Source organism: Megalobrama amblycephala, linkage group LG16 (assembly GCF_018812025.1).
Source record: "Megalobrama amblycephala isolate DHTTF-2021 linkage group LG16, ASM1881202v1, whole genome shotgun sequence".
Taxonomy (NCBI): Eukaryota; Metazoa; Chordata; class Actinopteri; order Cypriniformes; family Xenocyprididae; genus Megalobrama; species Megalobrama amblycephala.
This window is the reverse complement of record NC_063059.1, coordinates 5,529,255-5,548,882: the sequence shown is the minus strand read 5'-3', so window position 1 is coordinate 5,548,882 and position 19,628 is coordinate 5,529,255. Positions and strand designations below refer to the sequence as shown.

The following is a 19,628-nucleotide window of genomic DNA, read 5'->3' as shown; positions in this document are numbered from 1 at the left end:
TTTGGGCTTGTTTTCACAGGCCTGGTTGCTTATTTGTTTCACGAGATCTGGCAACACTGAGTTGCATGATCGCTGCTAGATCACTCCATCTGCAGTTTATTAGACAACGGTAGTACAGGGCAGTGCAGAAAACAACAGTGAACAAATCCAGGAATCGGGCAGAGAGCCAGGGCAGGCAGCAAGCAAAACACAAATGATAAACAGGCGAGGGGTCGAGGCAGGCAGCAGAAATCAGAATCCAGATAAACAGTCCAAGTCAATACACAAGCAGGCAGAAATGTAGTAAACGCTCAGAAGAAATCAGAATCCAGATAAACAGTCCAAGTCAATACACAAGCAGGCAGAAAGGTAGTAAACGCTCAGAAATGACAACCGGGGCTAATCAAGACTTCGCACTGAAGCACGAGTGTCTTTTATTTGAGAGTGAGTGGATGTGTAATTGACAGCAGGTGCAAAGTAATCAGTCCCAGGTATGAGGGTTGATGGGAAATTGAGTCCAAAAAAAGTTAATACTCAGGTGAAGGCTCCCTCTGGTGGTGCGGGAGATCTGGTGCGGGAGACTCATTTGTAACAGGTGCATGGCTGAATATGTAATATAGTATATAGTGCTGAAGTGTAAATGTGAAAATAATCAAAACACCAAGTCCAAAACCTGAGTCCTCCGTTGGCTCAGTTGAAGGGCTCCTTTAAAGGAGCGCCTAACCCAGGACATGTGTCTCCAATTGACAGTCAATTGAAGTAATTCACGAATTGAACTGCGTTTCCGAAAACAGACATTAGGGGTCGTCGCAATCACCAAATATTGGATTCAATCTTTTTGTCAACTTATTTTCTTTCATTTAGGACTGGTTTTGTATTTCTTTTTGCATCTGATTAATCGTAGGCCTCATTTATCTGAGAGTATGTGAACTGGAGTCCAGGAACTGACGGTGATTGTGACAGTATGCACCTAATTTTTTGAGTGAAAAAAACATTTATGAATTATTTCCACAATAATAAAGAAAATATGAAGACACTTTGCACTGTTTATCACACTAGTGTGCTTTAATGTTTAACCAGGAAGTTTGCTTTGAAATGTTTTTATTTTGTACAAAATGGCACAGAGTCACACTTGTGGTGTTCCCGGTCAAAAATGACCAGCCTTCAAAAAATTGCTTATAAATCTCTCATTATGCTATATTATGACCAAATATTAGATTTAGTCTTTTTGTCAGCTTGTTTTCTTTCATTTAGAACTGGTTTTGGATTTCTTTTTGCATCTGATTAATTGTAGGCCTCATTGATCTGAGCTTATGCACTTTAGTTTTTTAAGGGAAAAAAAGCATTATTTGTGAATAATTTTGTCAATATTAAATAAAATATGAAGAAAAACAAATTGCACTGTTTATCACACTAGTCTATTTTAATGATTAACCAGGGACAAAATGGCAGAGAATCACACTTGTGGTTTTCTCGGTCAAAAATGACCGGCCATTAAAAGTGAATGGGAGAGACTGAAAATAAGAGAAAAATGTAGTTTTCAAGAGCATGTTCAATATGTTCACGTTCACATATGTATATGTGTGCTTCCAAACATTGAGCCCTTGGACGTGTGCATGCGTGGATACATGCATACACACGCAGAGCTGGGTAGATTATTTACAAATTGTAATCAGTTAGTGATTCTAAATTACATGACAACAATTGTAGTTAGTAATGTAATCCATTACATTACACATTTAAGGTAATGTAATCTGACTACTTTTTGATTACTTTTAGGTTACTTTTGTCTAAACTCATTTAATCACAAAGATTTAAATAGGATAATCTTTTACCATATTGTTATAAACATACAAAACGAAAAGGAAAATGTATTCCATTCTTTAGCAATAACATGAAGTGTGTGTTAAATATTACATTATGTCAGGGTATCCCAGACTGGGCTTCATGTAGGAACTGCAAGGGGTTTGTGAGTTTAATGAAAAGCTGTTACGTAATTAAATAAAAATAAATTAACATTTAAAATAAATAATTTAAAAATAAAAAGCATAAATTCGTCCCCCTCACGTATTCGGATGAGGTTGTACGCGCTGCAGAGATCCAACTTGGTGAACACAGTGGCACCTCGGAGATGTTCCAGCACTGATGGGACGAGAGGAAGTGGGTATCTGAATTTGATAGTGATCTTGTTTAATGGTCTGTAATCTATGCAGGGCCGCAAGTCTCCGTCCTTCTTCACCATGAAAAAGAAGCTGGAAGCAGCAGGGGAAGTGGACAGACAAATGTAGCCTTGAGATAGAGCTTCAGTGATATAGTCCTCCATGGCCTTCTCCTCCGGGATGGAGAGGGAGCAGATCTTCCCTCTGGGCACTGGCTCACCTGGAATCAGATCTATGGCGCAGTCCCATGGCCAGTGTGGAGGCAGCGTGGAGTCTTTCTTAGGACAGAAGACATTGCTGAAGTGGGAGTAACAAGTAGGGATGTCAGTTGAGCGATTTTCAAGTGGACTTTCTACAGATGTAGCGCAGATTTAGATTTAGATTTCTTCAGAATGTGGGAGACTTGGAACAGGAAACTCGGGAAAACAGTCATTAAAACATTGGTTACCCCACTTCAGGATCTCTCCTGTCCTCCAGGAGATGATGGGGTTGTGCTGCTCCAACCAGGGGCGCCCTAAAATCACGTCAGCAGTTGAATCCTCCAGAACCAGCAGATGGATTTCCTCCACATGAAGAATGCCGACTTGAAGTTGAATAGGGCCAACACTGTAGCGTACTTGTCTTAGAGGTCTTCCTGTCACCGAGTGGATTTGGTAGGTTTTCGGCGTGGCTGTTGTTTTGAGCTGAAGCTTGTGGCACAGGGCTCCGGAGATTAAATTCCCGGCTGACCCAGAGTCGAGGAGAGCATTAACTGGAAGACAGAAGTCGGCAGCAGTAAGGTTTACAACAATGGTGAGCGCTTTCATCTTATTTAACTTAGGCATGATAACACTCACCATGGGTTGCACGGGGTGAGTGGGGCATTCAGCAATGTAATGCCCAGCTTGACCACAGTACAAGCAGATGTTCTGGGTCAGCCTGCTCTGCCACTCAGCTGATGAGAGACAGGAGTTTTCAACTTGTATGGGTTCGTTGGCTGGTTCTGGGAGGATGACGGATTCTGGATGGCGGAGGATGGATGGGAAAAGTGACTGGCCCTGGTGCTCTTCAAGACATGACTGCATACGAGTGGCGAATCTGATGGAGAGTTGGATAAATCGCTCGAGCCCAATGGAGTCCTCGTATGCAGCGAGATGCAACCGCACGCGGGGGTCCAGACCTTGACGGTAAGTGGCGGTCAGGGCTTGTTCCAACCACTTGATGCAGCTAGGGTTCTAAACTGGAGAGTATAATCAGTCACAGACATGGAACCTTGTTTTAGCTTACATAATCTCTCACCAATGGAAAAATCCCAGGCAGGTTTTCCAAAAACTTCCTTGAAATGAGCAGTGAAGCTTGATAAAGACTGAACAATGGGATTTTTCTGTGACCAGAGTGGTTCTGGTCACTGTGACCAGAGTGGTTCCGAGCTCATTTATTATGTGTTATTTTTTATTTAGTACTGTCCTGAGTAAGATATTTTACTTAGTGCAATTCAACAAGCTTTTTATAAAAAAAAAAAAAAAACATTTGGCATTAAATTACTTCCATATGTGAACCATTGATTTTTAATACTGTGTGTGGTTACCTGGATGATCTACGACTGTTTTTTTGTTTTGTGGTGGTTGTTCATGAGTCCCTTGATTGTCCTGAGCAGTTAAACTTCCCAGCGTTCTTTATAAAAATCCTCCAGGTCCTGCAGAATCTTCAGTTCCCTTTCGATACTTCACTCGTACTGCGTATGGGGGAAAAGTCTCCCTTTTTCCCCGTCACTGAAGCCTTTTTCAATAACGCAGTGTAACTGCATCGTCATTGGTTCACTCATGAGAAGTTGTTGAACCAATGACGGCGCGGCATAGCTGCGCGCCCTATGGCGAGAAAGCGCGCAAATTTTCCCGCCGAAAGGGGCGGGGTTTAGTGCTATATAAGCGGGCGTTTCGCCATAGGAATTCAGTCCTTTCTCCTTCAGCGACGACTACACATCTCTTCACTGATCTCCGCGCTGAAGCCGAAGAAGCTCGCCGCCTGGAAGAAGCAGCTCTCGCCGCCGTTGAAGAGGCCCCGCAGCGGACCCAGCTGAGCCGCCGGACTTCGACAGCGCCGGCGCCCTCGTGGACTACTGCCCCGAGCGCCGTCTTCAAGACGCCCGCCGCCTGCTTCCTGTTCCGGCCGCCATCTCAGCCGTCTCCTGCCGCCATCCGGCGCCCCCTCTGAGAGCGTTTTCCTCGCGGTTTATTGCCGCTCTAAGAGCATTTTTCATAGCGGATTCGTCCGCTCTAAAAGAGCTTTCGCGGCCCTCGCACTCTGCCAGACGCTCCTTCCCGAGACGTCAGGGACCCCGGCCCAAGATTGCGCTGGACCCTGTGACGCCTAAGTCATCCTGATTCAAGAAGGAAGAGGACGGGGGAATGTCTCGCTGCGGCCGGACCACCCCCAAAGCTCCTTTGTGCAGTTTCCCCTCCGCCTCGTTCACATCCGGGCGCGGGAATAATGCCCAGTGTTACAGATGGACCCACAAATGTTGCGTCCACTCAAACCGCCGTTTTCACGGCAAACACATTTTTACCTTCTCTAATAAAGGGCAAATTTCCTCTTCCACTCCCCTCGGTGCACAGCCCCCCCTCAGGCGGGCTGTCAGCCGATGTTATTCAACCTCTTGCCGCCCGGGTCGAGGCTTGGCGTGCCATCCCCGGGCTGTCAGAGTGGATCCTAGGGATCATAAGTCAGGGCTACTCGCTCCAGTTCGCCCGAAGACCCCCACGCTTCGGCGGGGTGCTTCAGACTTCGGTGAATTCGGACAGTGCTCACGTTCTCCGAACCTGAAGTCTTGGCGCTGCTCAAGAAAGGGGCTATAGAAATAGTTTCTCCTCCAGAGAGCGAGTCGGGCTTTTACAGCCGTTACTTTCTGGTCCCCAAGAAAGACGGCGGTCTCAGACCCATCTTAGATCTCAGGATCTTGAACCGCTCCCTCATGAGACGGAAGTTCAAGATGCTGACGCTGAAGCAGATCCTCGCACAAATTTGTCACGAGGACTGGTTCTGCTCACTGGACCTGAAAGATGCTTACTTTCACATCCAGATAGCCCCCCACCACAGGCGGTTCTTGAGATTCGCCTTCGAGGGTGTGGCTTACCAATACACGGTCCTGCCCTTCGGGCTGTCCCTGGCTCCTCGCACTTTTACCAAGTGCATGAATGCGGCTCTTTCCCCGCTCAGACAGATCGGAATCCGTGTTCTGAACTATCTCGACGATTGGCTCATTCTGGCCCACTCGCGAGCAGAGCTAGAACTTCACAGATCCGTGCTCCTCAGCCATCTAGAATGCCTGGGACTCAGGGTCAACCTATCCAAGAGCTCGCTGCTTCCCAGCCAACGCATCTCGTTCCTGGGAGCGGTTTTCGACTCGTGGTCACATGAAGAGAGCCATCTCCATATCAACTGCCTAGAGATGCTGGCAGTGATACGTGCCCTTCACTTCTTTCAGGCTCACCTGACGGGTCGCCACGTCCTAGTCCAATCGGACAGCATGACGGTGGTGTCGTACATAAATCACCAGGGAGGTCTTTTGTCCAGCCGCTTATGCGCACTGGCGAAGCACCTACTGGAATGGGCTCTACCCAGATTTCTGTCGCTCAGGGCGACACACATTCCTGGGAAAACCAATCTGGGAGCAGATATGTTGTCCCGGAGCAATGTCCCCTCAGACGAGTGGACGCTCCACCCCCAGACGGTTCTCACAATATGGGAATTCTTCGGGAAGGCAGAGGTTGACCTCTTCGCCTCAGAAGACAACTCTCATTGCCCAACTTATTTCTCGAGGAAGGACGACGCGCTGGCCCACCATTGGCCCAGCTCCCTTCTCTACGCATTCCCCCCGATCGCTCTGAACCCTCAGGTTATCAGACGAATCAAGGAAGACAAGCACAGAGTCCTCCTGGTGGCCCCGCTCTGGAAGAGCCAGATTTGGTCCTCGGAGCTGTTCAGGCTCTCCACGAGAGCCCCGTGGCCCATTCCCCTGAGACGGGACCTTCTCTCTCAGGCGAACATGACAATTTGGCACCCACAGCCAGAACTTTGGGCTCTGCACTTATGGTCCCTCGATGGGAGCCGGTCAGCCTCCCCGGGGACGTGTTGAACACCATCTCTCAGGCGAGAGCTCCGTCTACGAGACGTCTCTACGCCCAGAAATGGTCGATCTTTGTTGACTGGTGCTCTGCACGCAACATAGATCCAGTGGAGTGTGACGTATCTCAGATACTGTCCTTTCTCCAAGAGCGTTTGAATGCAGGACGAGCTCCTTCAACACTCAAAGTTTACGTAGCAGCCATCGCAGCGTTTCACTCTCCTATCGCTGGCCAGTCGGTGGGAAAAAACGGCCTAGTGGTGCGTTTCTTGAGGGGTCCTAGGCGATTGAATCCTCCTCGCCCCCTCACTGTTCCCACCTGGGACCTATCTATGGTCCTTAGGGCTCTACAAAGGGCGTCCCTTTGAGCCGCTGTGCTCAGCTGACCTCAAGCCCCTGACACTTAAGACCGCGCTGCTACTGGCTCTAGCATCGGTTAAACGTGTCGGCGATCTGCAGGCCCTCTCTGTGAGCCCTGCTTGCCTTGAGTTTGGACCCAACGACTCTAAAGTCGTGCTGAAACCCAGGCATGGCTACGTCCCCAAGGTGCTCTCGACCCCGTTCAGAGCACAGGTCATCTCCCTCTCTGCGCTCCCTGTCTCGTCAGAAGAGCAAGAGCTGGAGTTGCTCTGCCCTGTTAGGACATTGAGAACTTATGTAGAGCGATCACAGCCTTTTCGGCTATCACATCAACTTTTTGTTTGCTTTGCGGCCGCACCAAAGGGTCTCCGGTCTCAAAGCAACGCCTCTCGCGTTGGATTGTCGACGCCATAGCTCTTTGTTACTCCTCCATGGGCTCGGAATGCCCCATAGGAGTTAGAGCTCACTCCACTAGGAGTATGGCCTCTTCTTGGGCCTGGTCCAGTGGAGTTTCTATCAAAGACATCTGTGAGGCGGCCGGCTGGTCCTCGCCGTCCACCTTTGTCAGGTTTTACCAGTTGGACGTTCCGGCTTTGCAAGCTCGGGTCCTATCGGTCTGATGCAGCGGCCTCTTCGAGCTCCGCCTCAACCGGTTTAGGAGTGATCTCCTCTTGTAGTGTAACTAAGGGTTCGATGGCTTCGGCCCTCTCATTAGTTTCGTGGACCCCTTCTAGGTGTCCCAAACATGTCCAGTCGTTCCCTTCCGTGGCACGGGGCGGTTGAATTCGTTCCCCATACGCAGTACGAGTGAAGTATCGAAAGGGAACGTACTCGGTTACTAACGTAACCTTGGTTCCCTGAGATACGGAACGAGTACTGCGTTTCTTGCCGTGCCACGAGGCTGCGGCTTCAGGGTCGTCGCTTCAGTCGATATGGCCTGAATTCCTATGGCGAAACGCCCGCTTATATAGCACTAAACCCCGCCCCTTTCGGCGGGAAAATTTGCGCGCTTTCTCGCCATAGGGCGCGCAGCTATGCCGTGCCGTCATTGGTTCAACAACTTCTCATGAGTGAACCAATGACGATGCAGTTACACTGCGTTATTGAAAAAGGCTTCAGTGACGGGGAAAAAGGGAGACTTTTCCCCCATACGCAGTACTCGTTCCGTATCTCAGGGAACCGAGGTTACGTTAGTAACCGAGTACGTTTTCCAGCATCTTTTGCATATTTGAACCCTTTCCAGCAGTGACTGTATGATTTTGAGATCCATCTTTTCACACTGAGGACAATTGAGGGACTCAAACACAACTATTAAAAAAGGTTCAAACATTCACTGATGCTCCAGAAGGAAACACGATGCATTAAGAGCTAGGGGGTGAAAACTTTTGAACAGGATGAAGTCCAAATTTTTCTTATTTTGTTTAAATATCTTTTTTTTTATTATTATTATTTAGTACTACCCTTCGGAAGCAACAGAAGATACTTACATGTTTCCCAGAAGACAGATTAAGTACAATTTACCTTGATCTTCGAATTCAAAAAGTTTTCACCCCCCGGCTCTTAATGCATAGTGTTTCCTTCTGTAGCATCAGTGAATATTTGGACCTTTTTAATAGTTGTGTTTGAGTCCCTCAGTTGTCCTCAGTGTGAAAAGATGGATCTCAAAATCATACAGTCACTGCTGGAAAGGGTTCAAATATACGGAGCCCCTAAAGGGACCTTTGCAAAAAAAAAAAAAAAAAATTGACAGAGCTTCGCGTGCGCAAGAGAAACTATCGTGTGCTCACAAGAAACTTTTTCGTGCTCACGAGGAACTATCGCGTGCTCACGAGAAACTTTCGCGTGCTCACGAGAAATGAATTGTGTGCGCACGAGAAATTTATGTTGTGTGCACACGTTACAATTACCGGTTTGTGTATAGCCTACTATAACCTATTTCATTTGTGCATCTCTTCCTATGAAGAAAGCCAGAGTATGCAGATGAACTAATAAAGATCATGAAAATTAAAGAGAAAATGAGAGTGGATGCACATGAACTAATACAGCTGCATTTGCTCAAAATCTGGCTTTCTTAGACCAGTTCGTCTAGGATGAATCCAGCTTATTATTCGTTTTAATTAAACATGTGCCTTCCTTTATATCAAAGTCCTTTATGTAAATGGCTCTCCTCGCAATAAGCGTTGTTAGAACTGAATAAAGAAAATAAGCATTTCTCTGCCACCTGTAAGGATGCATTAAATCCGACAAAGTGGTTTAATAAAGGGTCGTTTGACCTTGTGAAATATGAAATTTTAGTACAGTTCCAGTATTTTTTATATGGGACAATATAAATGTGGCCTACTGCCCTAATGAAATACAAAGTTTCATAATTTTTACTGTACCAATGTTTTTTCATGAACCATTAAACGTGGCATTATGACAATGCACACTGAGCCCATTTCCCAGCGTGATCTTGGATGCCACAGAGTTAAATATGTTAAAATGGACATAAGTCCTTGAAAAATGACACTCTTCCCTAACGAAAGCCACATATTTTGAGCACTTTTTACTGTATCAGCCTTATTTATTTTTTTAACTTGGCAAAAAGAACAATGCACACAGCTATTCATATCCAGGCCGTCACAGAGAATGCTTTAAAGCAGACATAAGGCCATGATATAAACTGCCCTACAAAAGCCACATTTCAGCAAATAGATCGTTAATTTATGCACATCCTCGCATTTTCTGCATAATTTTAAGCAAATTGATCTTTATTAATTCATCCATATTCACATTTTCTTTATAATTTTGAGCAAATAGATCTTTATTAATTTATGCACATCCATACTCGCATTTTCTGCATAATTTTGAGCAAAGAGATCTTTATTAATTCATCCATGCTCGCATTTTCTGCATAATTTTGAGCAAATAGATCTTTATTAATTCATCCATGCTCGCATTTTTTGCATAATTTTGAGCAAATAGATAATTATTAATTCACCAATACTCGCATTTTCAATTTTGAGCAAATATATATTTTTATTCATTTATGGACATCCATACTCGCATTTTCTGCATAATTTTGAGCAAATAGATCTTAAATAATTCATGCGCGTCCATACTATCTTCTTCTTTATAATTTTGGTCGGTAACACTTTACTTGAAGGGGTGTGCATAAGACTGACATGACACCTTCATAATCATGACATGACACGTGTCATGAATATGAAGGAGGTTTTATGAATCTTTATGACAACTGTCATTAAGTGTCATTCGCTTAATTATGTCATTTTTAATGCAAAGATGACATTGTTTGAGATGTCCGAGTTATGACAACTTGACATAAACCAATACATCATAACCTGTCAGTGTCTTTGTCATGACAACTTGACATCATTTAGCTTTATGGGTTAACATTGCATTAAACTGTCATGTGGTTGGTTTTGACATGAGGCCATTATAATAGTGTCATAAATATGTATCTTGAGCTCAAGTACAGTGGTACAAATTGAACTTGTCATTAAAATGTCATTAAGTGACAATACTCTGACAAATAATTTTATAACAGCATCATGACTATTTTTCATTTCATGTTTTTTTTTGTTTTTGTTTTTTGTTTTTTAAGTTTCCTCCAACAGAAGGTCAGATAATAGACAATTTCAAATTTCGTAAAAAAGATGACACTGTTATAAAATAATGGTAACACTTTATTTTAGGGTCTTTTACTAGTTGCTTATTACTATTAGCATTCATATGGCTAAAATATTGGCTGTTTATTAGTACTTATAAAGCACATATTAATGCCTTATTCTGCATGATCTTATTCTACATTCTTAATCCTACCCAATACCTAAACTTAACAATTAACTATAATAAGCAGTAAATTAAGAGTTTATTGAGAGAAAAGTCATAGTTAATCATTTATATATGTGTTCCCTATACTGAAGTGTGACCAAAATAATGTAATGTAATGTTAACCCATAAAGCTAAGTAGTTTTTTAAGTTTGATAATCAATCTGCTATGTCATGTTTATGACAGGTTATGATGTTTTGCTAATGTCAAGTTGTCATGACAAAGACACTGACAGGTTATGATGTTTTGGTTTATGTCAAGGTGTCGTAACAAAGACATCTCAAACAATGTCATCTTTGCATTAAAAATGACATAATTGAGCGAATGACACTTAATGACAGTTGTCATAAACATGCATAAAACCTCCTTCATATTCATGACACGTGTCATGTCAAGATTATGAAGATGTCATGTCAGTCTTATGCACACCCCTTCAAGTAAAGTGTTACCTTTTGATCAAATAGATTAAAGAAGAAAATTATTAAAGATCAAATTATTAAAGATCTATTTGCTGAAATAAGGCTTTCGTAGGGTAGTTTATATCACGGATGATAGTTTATATCACAGATTTTCAAGGACTTATGTCCATTTTAACATATTTAACTCTGTGGCATCCAAGATCGTGCTGGGAAATGGGCTCAGTGTGCATTGTCATAATGCCATGTTTAATGGTTCATGAAAAAACATTGGTACAGTAAAAATTATGAAACTTTGTATTTCGTTAGGGCAGTAGGCCATATTTATATTGTCCCATATAAAAAATACTGGAACTGTACTAAAATTTCATATTTCACAAGGTCAAACGGACCTTTATTAAACCACTTTGTCGGATTTAATGCATCCTTACAGGTGGCAGAGAAATGATTATTTTCTTTATTCAGTTCTAACAACGCTTATTGCGAGCAGAGCCATTGACATAAAGGACTTAGATATAAAGGAAGGCACATGTTTAATTAAAACGAATAATAAGCTGGATTCATCCTAGACGAACTGGTCTAAGAAAGCCAGATTTTGAGCAAGCTTTAGTTCATGTGCATCCACTCTCATTTTTTCTTTAATTTTCATGATCTTTATTAGTTCATGTGCATACTCTGGCTTTCTTCATGGGCAGAGACGCACAAATGAAATAGGTTATAGTATACACAAACCGGAAATTGTAACGCGTGCGCACTACATACGTTTCTCGTGCACACGCAATACATTTCTCGTGAGCACGCTAAAGTTTCTCGTGAGCACGCGATAGTTTCTAGTGAGCACACGAAAGTTTCTCATGAGCACGCAATAGTTTCTAGTGCGCACGCGATAGTTTCTCAATTTTTTATTTTTTTTATTTTTTTTTTACAAAGGTCCCTTTAGGGGCTCCGTACAAATATGCAAAAAAACAAAAAAAAATGCTTGAAAACTTTTTTTCTGAAGAACAGAGCTCAGTTTAACTGTTCAGGTAAACAAGGGACTCAAGAACAACCATCACAAAACAAACAAACAAACAGTCATAGATCATCCAGGTGACCACACACAGTATTAAGAATCAATGGTTCACAAACGTTTGAACAGGGTCTTCTGAATTATATGTAAACATATTTTATGTAAAATATCTTACTCAGGACAGTACTAAATAAAAAATAACATAAAATTTTTCACATTTTCACAGATTCCGCAAGTATGTATTTGCATTTTTTGAGAAAATGTTTATGCATGGTTTGTGAAAAATCTTATTTTTTTGTAGTCACTGAAATAAGGCCATAAAACAGACTTTTGAGAACTGGCTCGTGTAGACTAGAATATTTATTCCAAAATGATGTGAAAATCTCCCTGAGCACTCATTCTTATAAAACAATACATTTATTTAAAATTTGTAAGACACACTTTTTGTCAGAACGACTGTGTGCGAGGAGGCATGAATCATCATGAATATTACCTTGTAACTACATGCACTGATATAATTAATGCACTGATATATGATATCATTTTAAAAAGCCTTTATGTATTGGTACACAATTTTTGCAAAAATATACTTCAGAGATATTTTAATCATAAGAATCATTGTGGCCAACATGTATTGGAGAAAAACATTTATTTTATAATAGTTTCTCCACACTTTCAATTGTTTTACTTTGATGAAAGGTTAGAATTTTGTGAATTTTGAAAGATCAAAAGGATAAACAATGCAGATTTATTTTCACAGCCGCCTTTTGCTCATACTACTAAGGGTGCCAATATTTGTGGAGGCCACTGTACATTAGAATCAAATATTTTATTTAGATAGTGTGTCATCAAATGGTTTTGCATAAAACATAGTAATAATTGTTTACAAAAAGTCATCCTCACAGCTTAGTTGCAGTAATAATTGCACAAAAACAAATTATTCAACAGGTAACAGTCTTTAATCCAATAATACACACAGGAGCAATCACAGGGAGCTAACAACCAACAAAACAATGTCACGGAAAAAACAACAGAATGAACTGAGGTCTTATATACGAACAGAGATAATAAACATAGAAACAGGACAGGTGTTATATACTAATATACTACTTAGGAGATTAACTAGAGAACAAATGACAGTGAACAAAGAACTGAAGGACTGAACCAAAACACTGAAACTAAACAGGGGTGCGTTTCTCAAAGCAAACTATGGTCGCAAGTTCCGTTGTTACCAATAGAGTTCAATATGACTTATGACCATAGTTGGCTAACAATGTTTTCGGGAAACACACCCCAGGAACAGAAGTATAACCCTGACATTCATTTAATTTGCTGGTGATTTTTTTTACTATTTTTTTTTTTTTTTTTGTCTTGAGATCAGTAACTAAGAATATATGCAGGACAGACATTTGAAATCATTTGGATTTGGATTAATAAATATAGGACAGATAAATAAATAGCATATCACTACTATATGGTTGTATACATAGAGATTGTTCACATAATTTCTAATGATTAAAAGAATTAATGAATGCACATTTTATTCATTTTGAAATAATTCCAGTTGGTGCAGATCTGTTTTTAAGCACTTTTCGAATTTTGTCTCTGATTTCAGCAGTGTTTAAAACATAAATTATGGGATTTAGCATTGCTGGAACAGCATATGCCAGAGATGTGCTGATGATTCTAGAATTTGGAGTGCTATAAAGCAATAAGACCCAAAAAGAATTAATGTATGTGAAGAATATTGGGATGAAATATATTCCTACTAACAACAGGTGCGAAACACAGGTCTTCAGTGCTTTAAAACGTCCTTCCCAAGTTGCAATTTTGCTTACAACATAAAAAATGCACAGATATGACAGGATTATAATGAGCAATGGTGCTATAAGGTATAAAGATGTGTAGAGAAGTCCCATAATCTTATTAATGCTATTGTCATTACATGCCAACCTATACATCGGTCCATGGTCACAAAAATAACTCTGTATTACATTGGTTTTACAGAATGAAATTCGAGTGATCAAAGACACCATCATGGCCACAATGAAAAAATTAAATAAAAAAATTGCTAAGAAAAGTAAACACATATTGGTATTGTTCACAAAAACATGATATCTCAATGGCAAACAAATTGCAATTAAACGATCATATGCCATAACAACAAGAGTCAGACTCTGCATGGCACTAAAGAGAAACAAAAAAAACATGTTTGCCAAACAAGCATTGAAGGAGATGTACTGTGAATCAAACAGAAAAGTTTTCATCATGTTAGGAATCAGTGCATTAGTTTCACAAATATCAGCCAAGGCCAAGTTAAACACACCAATGTACTTTGGACTGTGCAAGCTTCGGTCAAGAGCTATAATGAGGAGGACTGTAGAGTTCCCAATTACAGTTATAAAATAAATGATAAATAAGAATATATAGTAATAGTTGCTGTATGGTATACCTGTAAGCCCAATGATGAAAAAGTATTCAGGTTGGACAATGGAAATATTCTGTGAAAAGCTTGCATTTAAAGAACTCATGGCAGTTTTTGCATGTGGTGTTTTGTTCAAGCTGAAAATAGAAATGACCAAAAATATATAAGAAAAATCTAGAGAATTCACAAAATTGTCATATCACCCTATTTAACAAATATTTTTAAGTGTTCAAAATATACCTAAATAAACATTTGCATAATACAAATACTGCATAACATTTGAAACAGAACAAAGTTTTAGAGCCAAAGCAAACAATGACTGACTGTCTGACTACTTATAAATTGCTTTGAAATCCTCACTAGTCAAAGCTTGTCCTTATTCTTTCATTCCACAAAGATCACTGGATAACTGCATCAACGATCCAAATATATGTTCTGTTTCACCTCTTGAGAGCCTTCCAATCACACAATGATGTAATACGTGTATGTTGTTGTAAATGCTTTGGTCAGTAGTTTGGATGGATGTTGCCTTTTCTTACTGGTCTGCAAAAATTTTCTATAACAACAGCTTTTTGTGTTCTTATTTGTGCATTTGAGGATAAATTGAAGGAACTTAGTCTATTATGTGACAATAATAACTTCTATTTTTATGTTTGAATTTTATCACACTTGAAAATGTAAATAGGCCTGTTAAGTAAAGAAAGAAATAGGAAAATAACAAATCCAAAGATGCAACCAAATGAGCCATATCAGCAGATCTCAGACCAGCATTGTTATTTCAAAATGGACACCCAAATTACACATTTAGGCTAAATAAATAAAGAATATTGTGCAATAATATTTTATTTGTAAAATGTTTGATCAAATGCTTTTTGTTTCCTCCTTCTTATGTAAATTTGATTTTTGCAAAAGACCTCTGAAGAACAGGTGAATCTCAACATAACACTGACTGTGACACAACAGTCGGGATCATTAATATGTACGCCCCCAATATTTGTATATGCCAGCCCATGTTTAAGGCATTAGACAAGGTAGTATTAACATCTGGAGCTGTGCACAGCAGTATCAACAGACTTTATGCAGGTAAGCAAGCAAGGACAACAGCGAAAAATGGCAGATGGAGTGATAATAACTGACATGATCCATGATATCATGATATTTTTGGTTATATTTGTAAATTGTCTTTCTAAATGTTTTGTTAGCATGTTGCTAATGTACTGTTAAATGTGGTTAAAGTTACCATTGTTTCTTACTGTATTCACAGAGACCAAAGCCATGTCGTTATTTTCATTATTAAACACTTGCAGTCTGTATAATTCATAGACACAACTTCATTCTTTGTAAATCTCTCCAACAGTGTGTTATGTTAGCTAACGTTCAGAAATGGCACATTTTTAATTATGCCCCAAAATAGGCAGTTAAAAAATTTAATAATAAAAAATCTATGGGGTATTTTGAGCTGAAACTTCACAGACACATTCAGGGGACACCTTATTACATCTTGTGAAAAAGGGTTCTAGGGCACCTTTAAGATGCAAAGAGGCATAGCGGATCCAATTGCAGCTTAACTTTATTAAATCAAACAAAAGAATAAAAAGAAAAACAAGACATAAGCGAAACTGTGCACTAAACACAACCAATACAAGTCAATGAACTCAGAGAACTGAAGGAATTATATACACAAGATAATCAAACTCAATAACAGGTGTGCAGTTGTGCACTAATCAATGAAACAATGAATTACAGTGACAACAAAATGAAAACAGGAAGAAAATACAGAAGTACAGCAGAAGAGACCACCTGGTCAGAGCAGATGGAGCAAGAGAACAGCAGAGCAGAGCGGAACATCACTTGGCTGAGTTGGTGGAAGAGGAGGAGCCAAGGAGCCATACCAGACCAGCATAGCCAAAACTGAAGGACTGGATGGTTTACCTGGAGGACAAGGGAATGGGAGGCTGTGCAGGACCATCAATGATGATGGAGACTTGGTGCTGTGTGAAACCATCAGCAATGATCAAGAATAGCTGGGCAGGATCAATGGCAACAAAGAAGACCTGGAGCTGGGCAGGACCAGCGATAACAAAGATGACTTGGAGCCGGGCGGTACCAGCGGTGATAAAGAAGACTTGGAGCTGGGTGGTACCAGCGATAATAAGATAAGAAGCCTTTATTGTCATTGCATTTAAAATACAATGAAATTTCGAGTTCCCTTCCAACTACGTAACACAACATAACATGCACACTAACAAATACATACACACAAAAATATAAATAGAATTGCACTGATACTGTATTGTATATTGCACAAGAATAAACAGAATGAAAGGTGAAAAAATAAATAAACTATGAAATATGGGGTGCATAGACATAATGTGTATTGATTAAGAGTGTGTACGTCCTTAAGATAAAAATTGTTGAATGAAGTCCGAGCTTTTATTGACCTATAGTGCCTTCCCAAGGGCACGAGGTCAAACAAGGAATGGCCGGGGTGGGAACAGTCTATGATAATCTGTTATGCTCTTAAAAGGTAGCGGGTGTTCGCAATTTCCTGGAGTGAGGGAAGAGGACAGCCAATGATTTTCTGTGCTGTATCAACAACCCTCTATAGTGTTTTTTTGTCAGCTGCTGAGCAGCCAGCATACCACCACTGTGAGGCAGTATGTTAAAGGATTAGTTCACTTTAAAATGAAAATTACCCCAAGCTTTACTTTCTTCTTTCAGATGAACACAATCGGATTTAAGCCCGGAACACACCAAGCCAACGGCAACATACTAGTGGCGACAAAAGCAGACTGTGTGGTTGGCTCACGTCTGGGTCCAAAGTTGCCCTGACACATCAAACTGACGCTCAACACCCGATGGCCAAGTAGCATGTCCATTCTGCACCTGCGTAAGAAGAAATGCCTTTCTGTACCAGCAGGTGGCAGTAGCTGAACAGCCAATCAGAATGATCAGATGACCCAACTGACCGACGAGCTCCGGCGTGACAATCCATCTGTATTGCCATGGTACTTTGTGACTTTGAATTCGATTGAATAGTCATGACCACCAAGGAATAACGCCCAACGCTGTAAACACTTTTACTAGGGCTGAAAATAGCCACTAAAAGCTGATGATCAGTAATCAGAGTGAAGTGTTTCCCGTGGAGGTACTGATTAAACTTCTTCACTCCCCATACCAAGCTTAGAGTCTCTTGATCGATCTGGGCGTAACTGCGTTCCATAGCAGTCAAAGACTTAGATGCAAATGTGATCGGTCTCTCAGATCCATCAGTCATTTTGTGAGACAATATGCAAGTAAACATTATTTCACAAGTTTACCTGCCCATTCAGTCTGAATGGTTAATGGTAAAAAACTTGGCTTGCTGTCCTCGAAGGAGGCTCGAACTCCGAGTTAAACCCCCCTATAACAGTACTGCATAGAGGGAGAATAAGAGAAATAGAGGAGGAGATGGGGAGGAGGAGGGATGCTGGAAGAATTGTCGCTGGGATGATGCAGTGACTGCTGCTTATATATATGCTCATAATGATGATTGACAGAACTGAATGTTTAGGCTCCTCCTGAAACTACGTTTGGAACTACATTTCACAAGTTCGCCTACCCATTCAGTCTGAACGGTTAATGGTAAAACAAACTTGGCTTGCTGTCCTCAAAGGAGGCTTGAACTTGAGGCTCAGCTCAAGCTCCGAGTTAAACCCCCAAAAAGATAGACAGCAATCTGAGCAGTCGACTAAGAGTAGTTCAGCAATTTAAGTCTTCTTTACTTATAGGATTTAATTCCTCTCCCCCCAAAAATGTGCAGAATATTTTTTGCTGTTGCTGTATTGGGGGAAAAATAAGGCAGCTTGTGTGGTGAATTTCCTGCAGGAGCTAATAGAGAAAACGAAAGGCTCCTGCAGGAACAGAGAGAGAAATCACTGCTGGGGTAGTGAAGGGATACTTTTCTGTCCCTACAGATGGTTAGTTGGAGAACTGCTTAGAGAGTGGAGGCTGAAATCGCTGCTGCAGCAGTGAGAAATAAGTTTAGAGAGCAGTGGGAGAGATATCATTGCTGTGGTAGATAGAAATAAAGTTTTAGTCTGAAAGCTGATGCAAGAGTGCTGGCCGAAATCACTGCTGCGGCAGCGGGGAATAAAGTTTGATCTGAAGAGTGTTGCGAGAGTGGTGGCCGAAATCACTGCTGCGGCAGTGGGGAATAAAGTTTGATCTGAAGAGTGTTGCGAGAGTGGTGGCCGAAATCACTGCTGCGGCAGTGAGGAATAAAGTTTTGATCTGAAGAGTGTTTGCGAGAGTGGTGGCCGAAATCACTGTTGTGGCAGTGGGGAATAAAGTTTTAGTCTGAAGGCTGTTGAGAGAGCTGTGGCTGGAATCACTGCTGCGGCAGTGGGGAATGAAGTTTTAGTCTGAAGGCTGTTGAGAGAGCGCTGGCCGAAATCACTGCTGCGGCAGTGGGGAATAAAGTTTTGATCTGAAGAGTGTTGCGAGAGTGGTGGCCGAAATCACTGTTGTGACAGTGGGGAATAAAGTTTAATCTAAAAGTAGTTGCAAGAGCACAGGCCAAAATACCTGCTTTGGTAGTATTCAATTCATTTCATATTTATTTGTATAACGTTTTTCACAATACGTATTGTTTCAAAGCAGCTTTACAGAAATTTTTGTATCTACTTTACAATTTAGTGTGGTCTGTTATCAGAGGTCACTGTGTCCAAGTAGTGTATTTCAGAAATGTACATATACAAATCACACAATTATCTAAAAATTTATTTTAGAAACAATGGGCTCATTAAATAAATTATTATAAGCTGTGAAAAATAATTGCAATATATGGAAAGTTTAGCACTGGTGTTTGCTAAAAGATTATTTTTAATGAGGGGAGAAATCACTGCTGCTGCAGTGAGAAATAAAAGTCTAACTGGAGAGCCTGAAGGGAAACCCATGCTAGGTAGTCTTGCACCACTTGAATGGAGATAGGCTGATGGAGCTTTTAGGGTGGAAGTGGAAATCCTGCAATTACAGAGGAAAGGAGGAGAGCAGGTGGAGTTATTGATTTATACAGTACAGGTATGCAGCAACTAAATGGTTGAATGGGTAATCGATGAGCTTGAGTATGTGTGACTGGTTTGAACTGAAGTCTTATTGGAAAGTGTTTTGGAACCAATGTTTCAAAAGAGTTGGGAGTATTATTGTTGTTGATGAAGAGGGGATCAGCAGGAAATTTAATTTTTTGAAACTTCTGTGGCCTAAAAATAAGGAAACGGACTGGTTAGGTTGGAGGGCCATGGGTAAATTAACAATGAAAATTGAATGGCTGCTCATTATATGATCTGTTTTGCTAGGCTTGATATT

General features: G+C 41.1%; 1 protein-coding gene across 2 annotated transcripts; it reads right to left on the bottom strand.

The window, feature by feature from the left end:
- Window positions 1-12,650: 12,650 nt before the first annotated feature.
- LOC125248858 (olfactory receptor 1020-like) lies at window positions 12,651-14,817 on the bottom strand. 2 transcript variants are annotated; one of them, XM_048160994.1, is made up of 2 exons: window positions 14,523-14,817; window positions 12,651-14,419 (listed from the first exon to the last, which is right to left on the bottom strand). In XM_048160994.1, exon 2 carries the CDS (start codon window positions 14,386-14,388, stop codon window positions 13,402-13,404), a length of 987 nt encoding a protein of 328 aa, XP_048016951.1. In that variant the 5' UTR covers window positions 14,389-14,419; window positions 14,523-14,817; the 3' UTR covers window positions 12,651-13,401. The 2 variants fall into 2 exon arrangements, with proteins under 2 accessions (XP_048016951.1, XP_048016952.1); XM_048160995.1 differs by having other exon boundaries at window positions 14,643-14,665.
- Window positions 14,818-19,628: the final 4,811 nt, after the last annotated feature.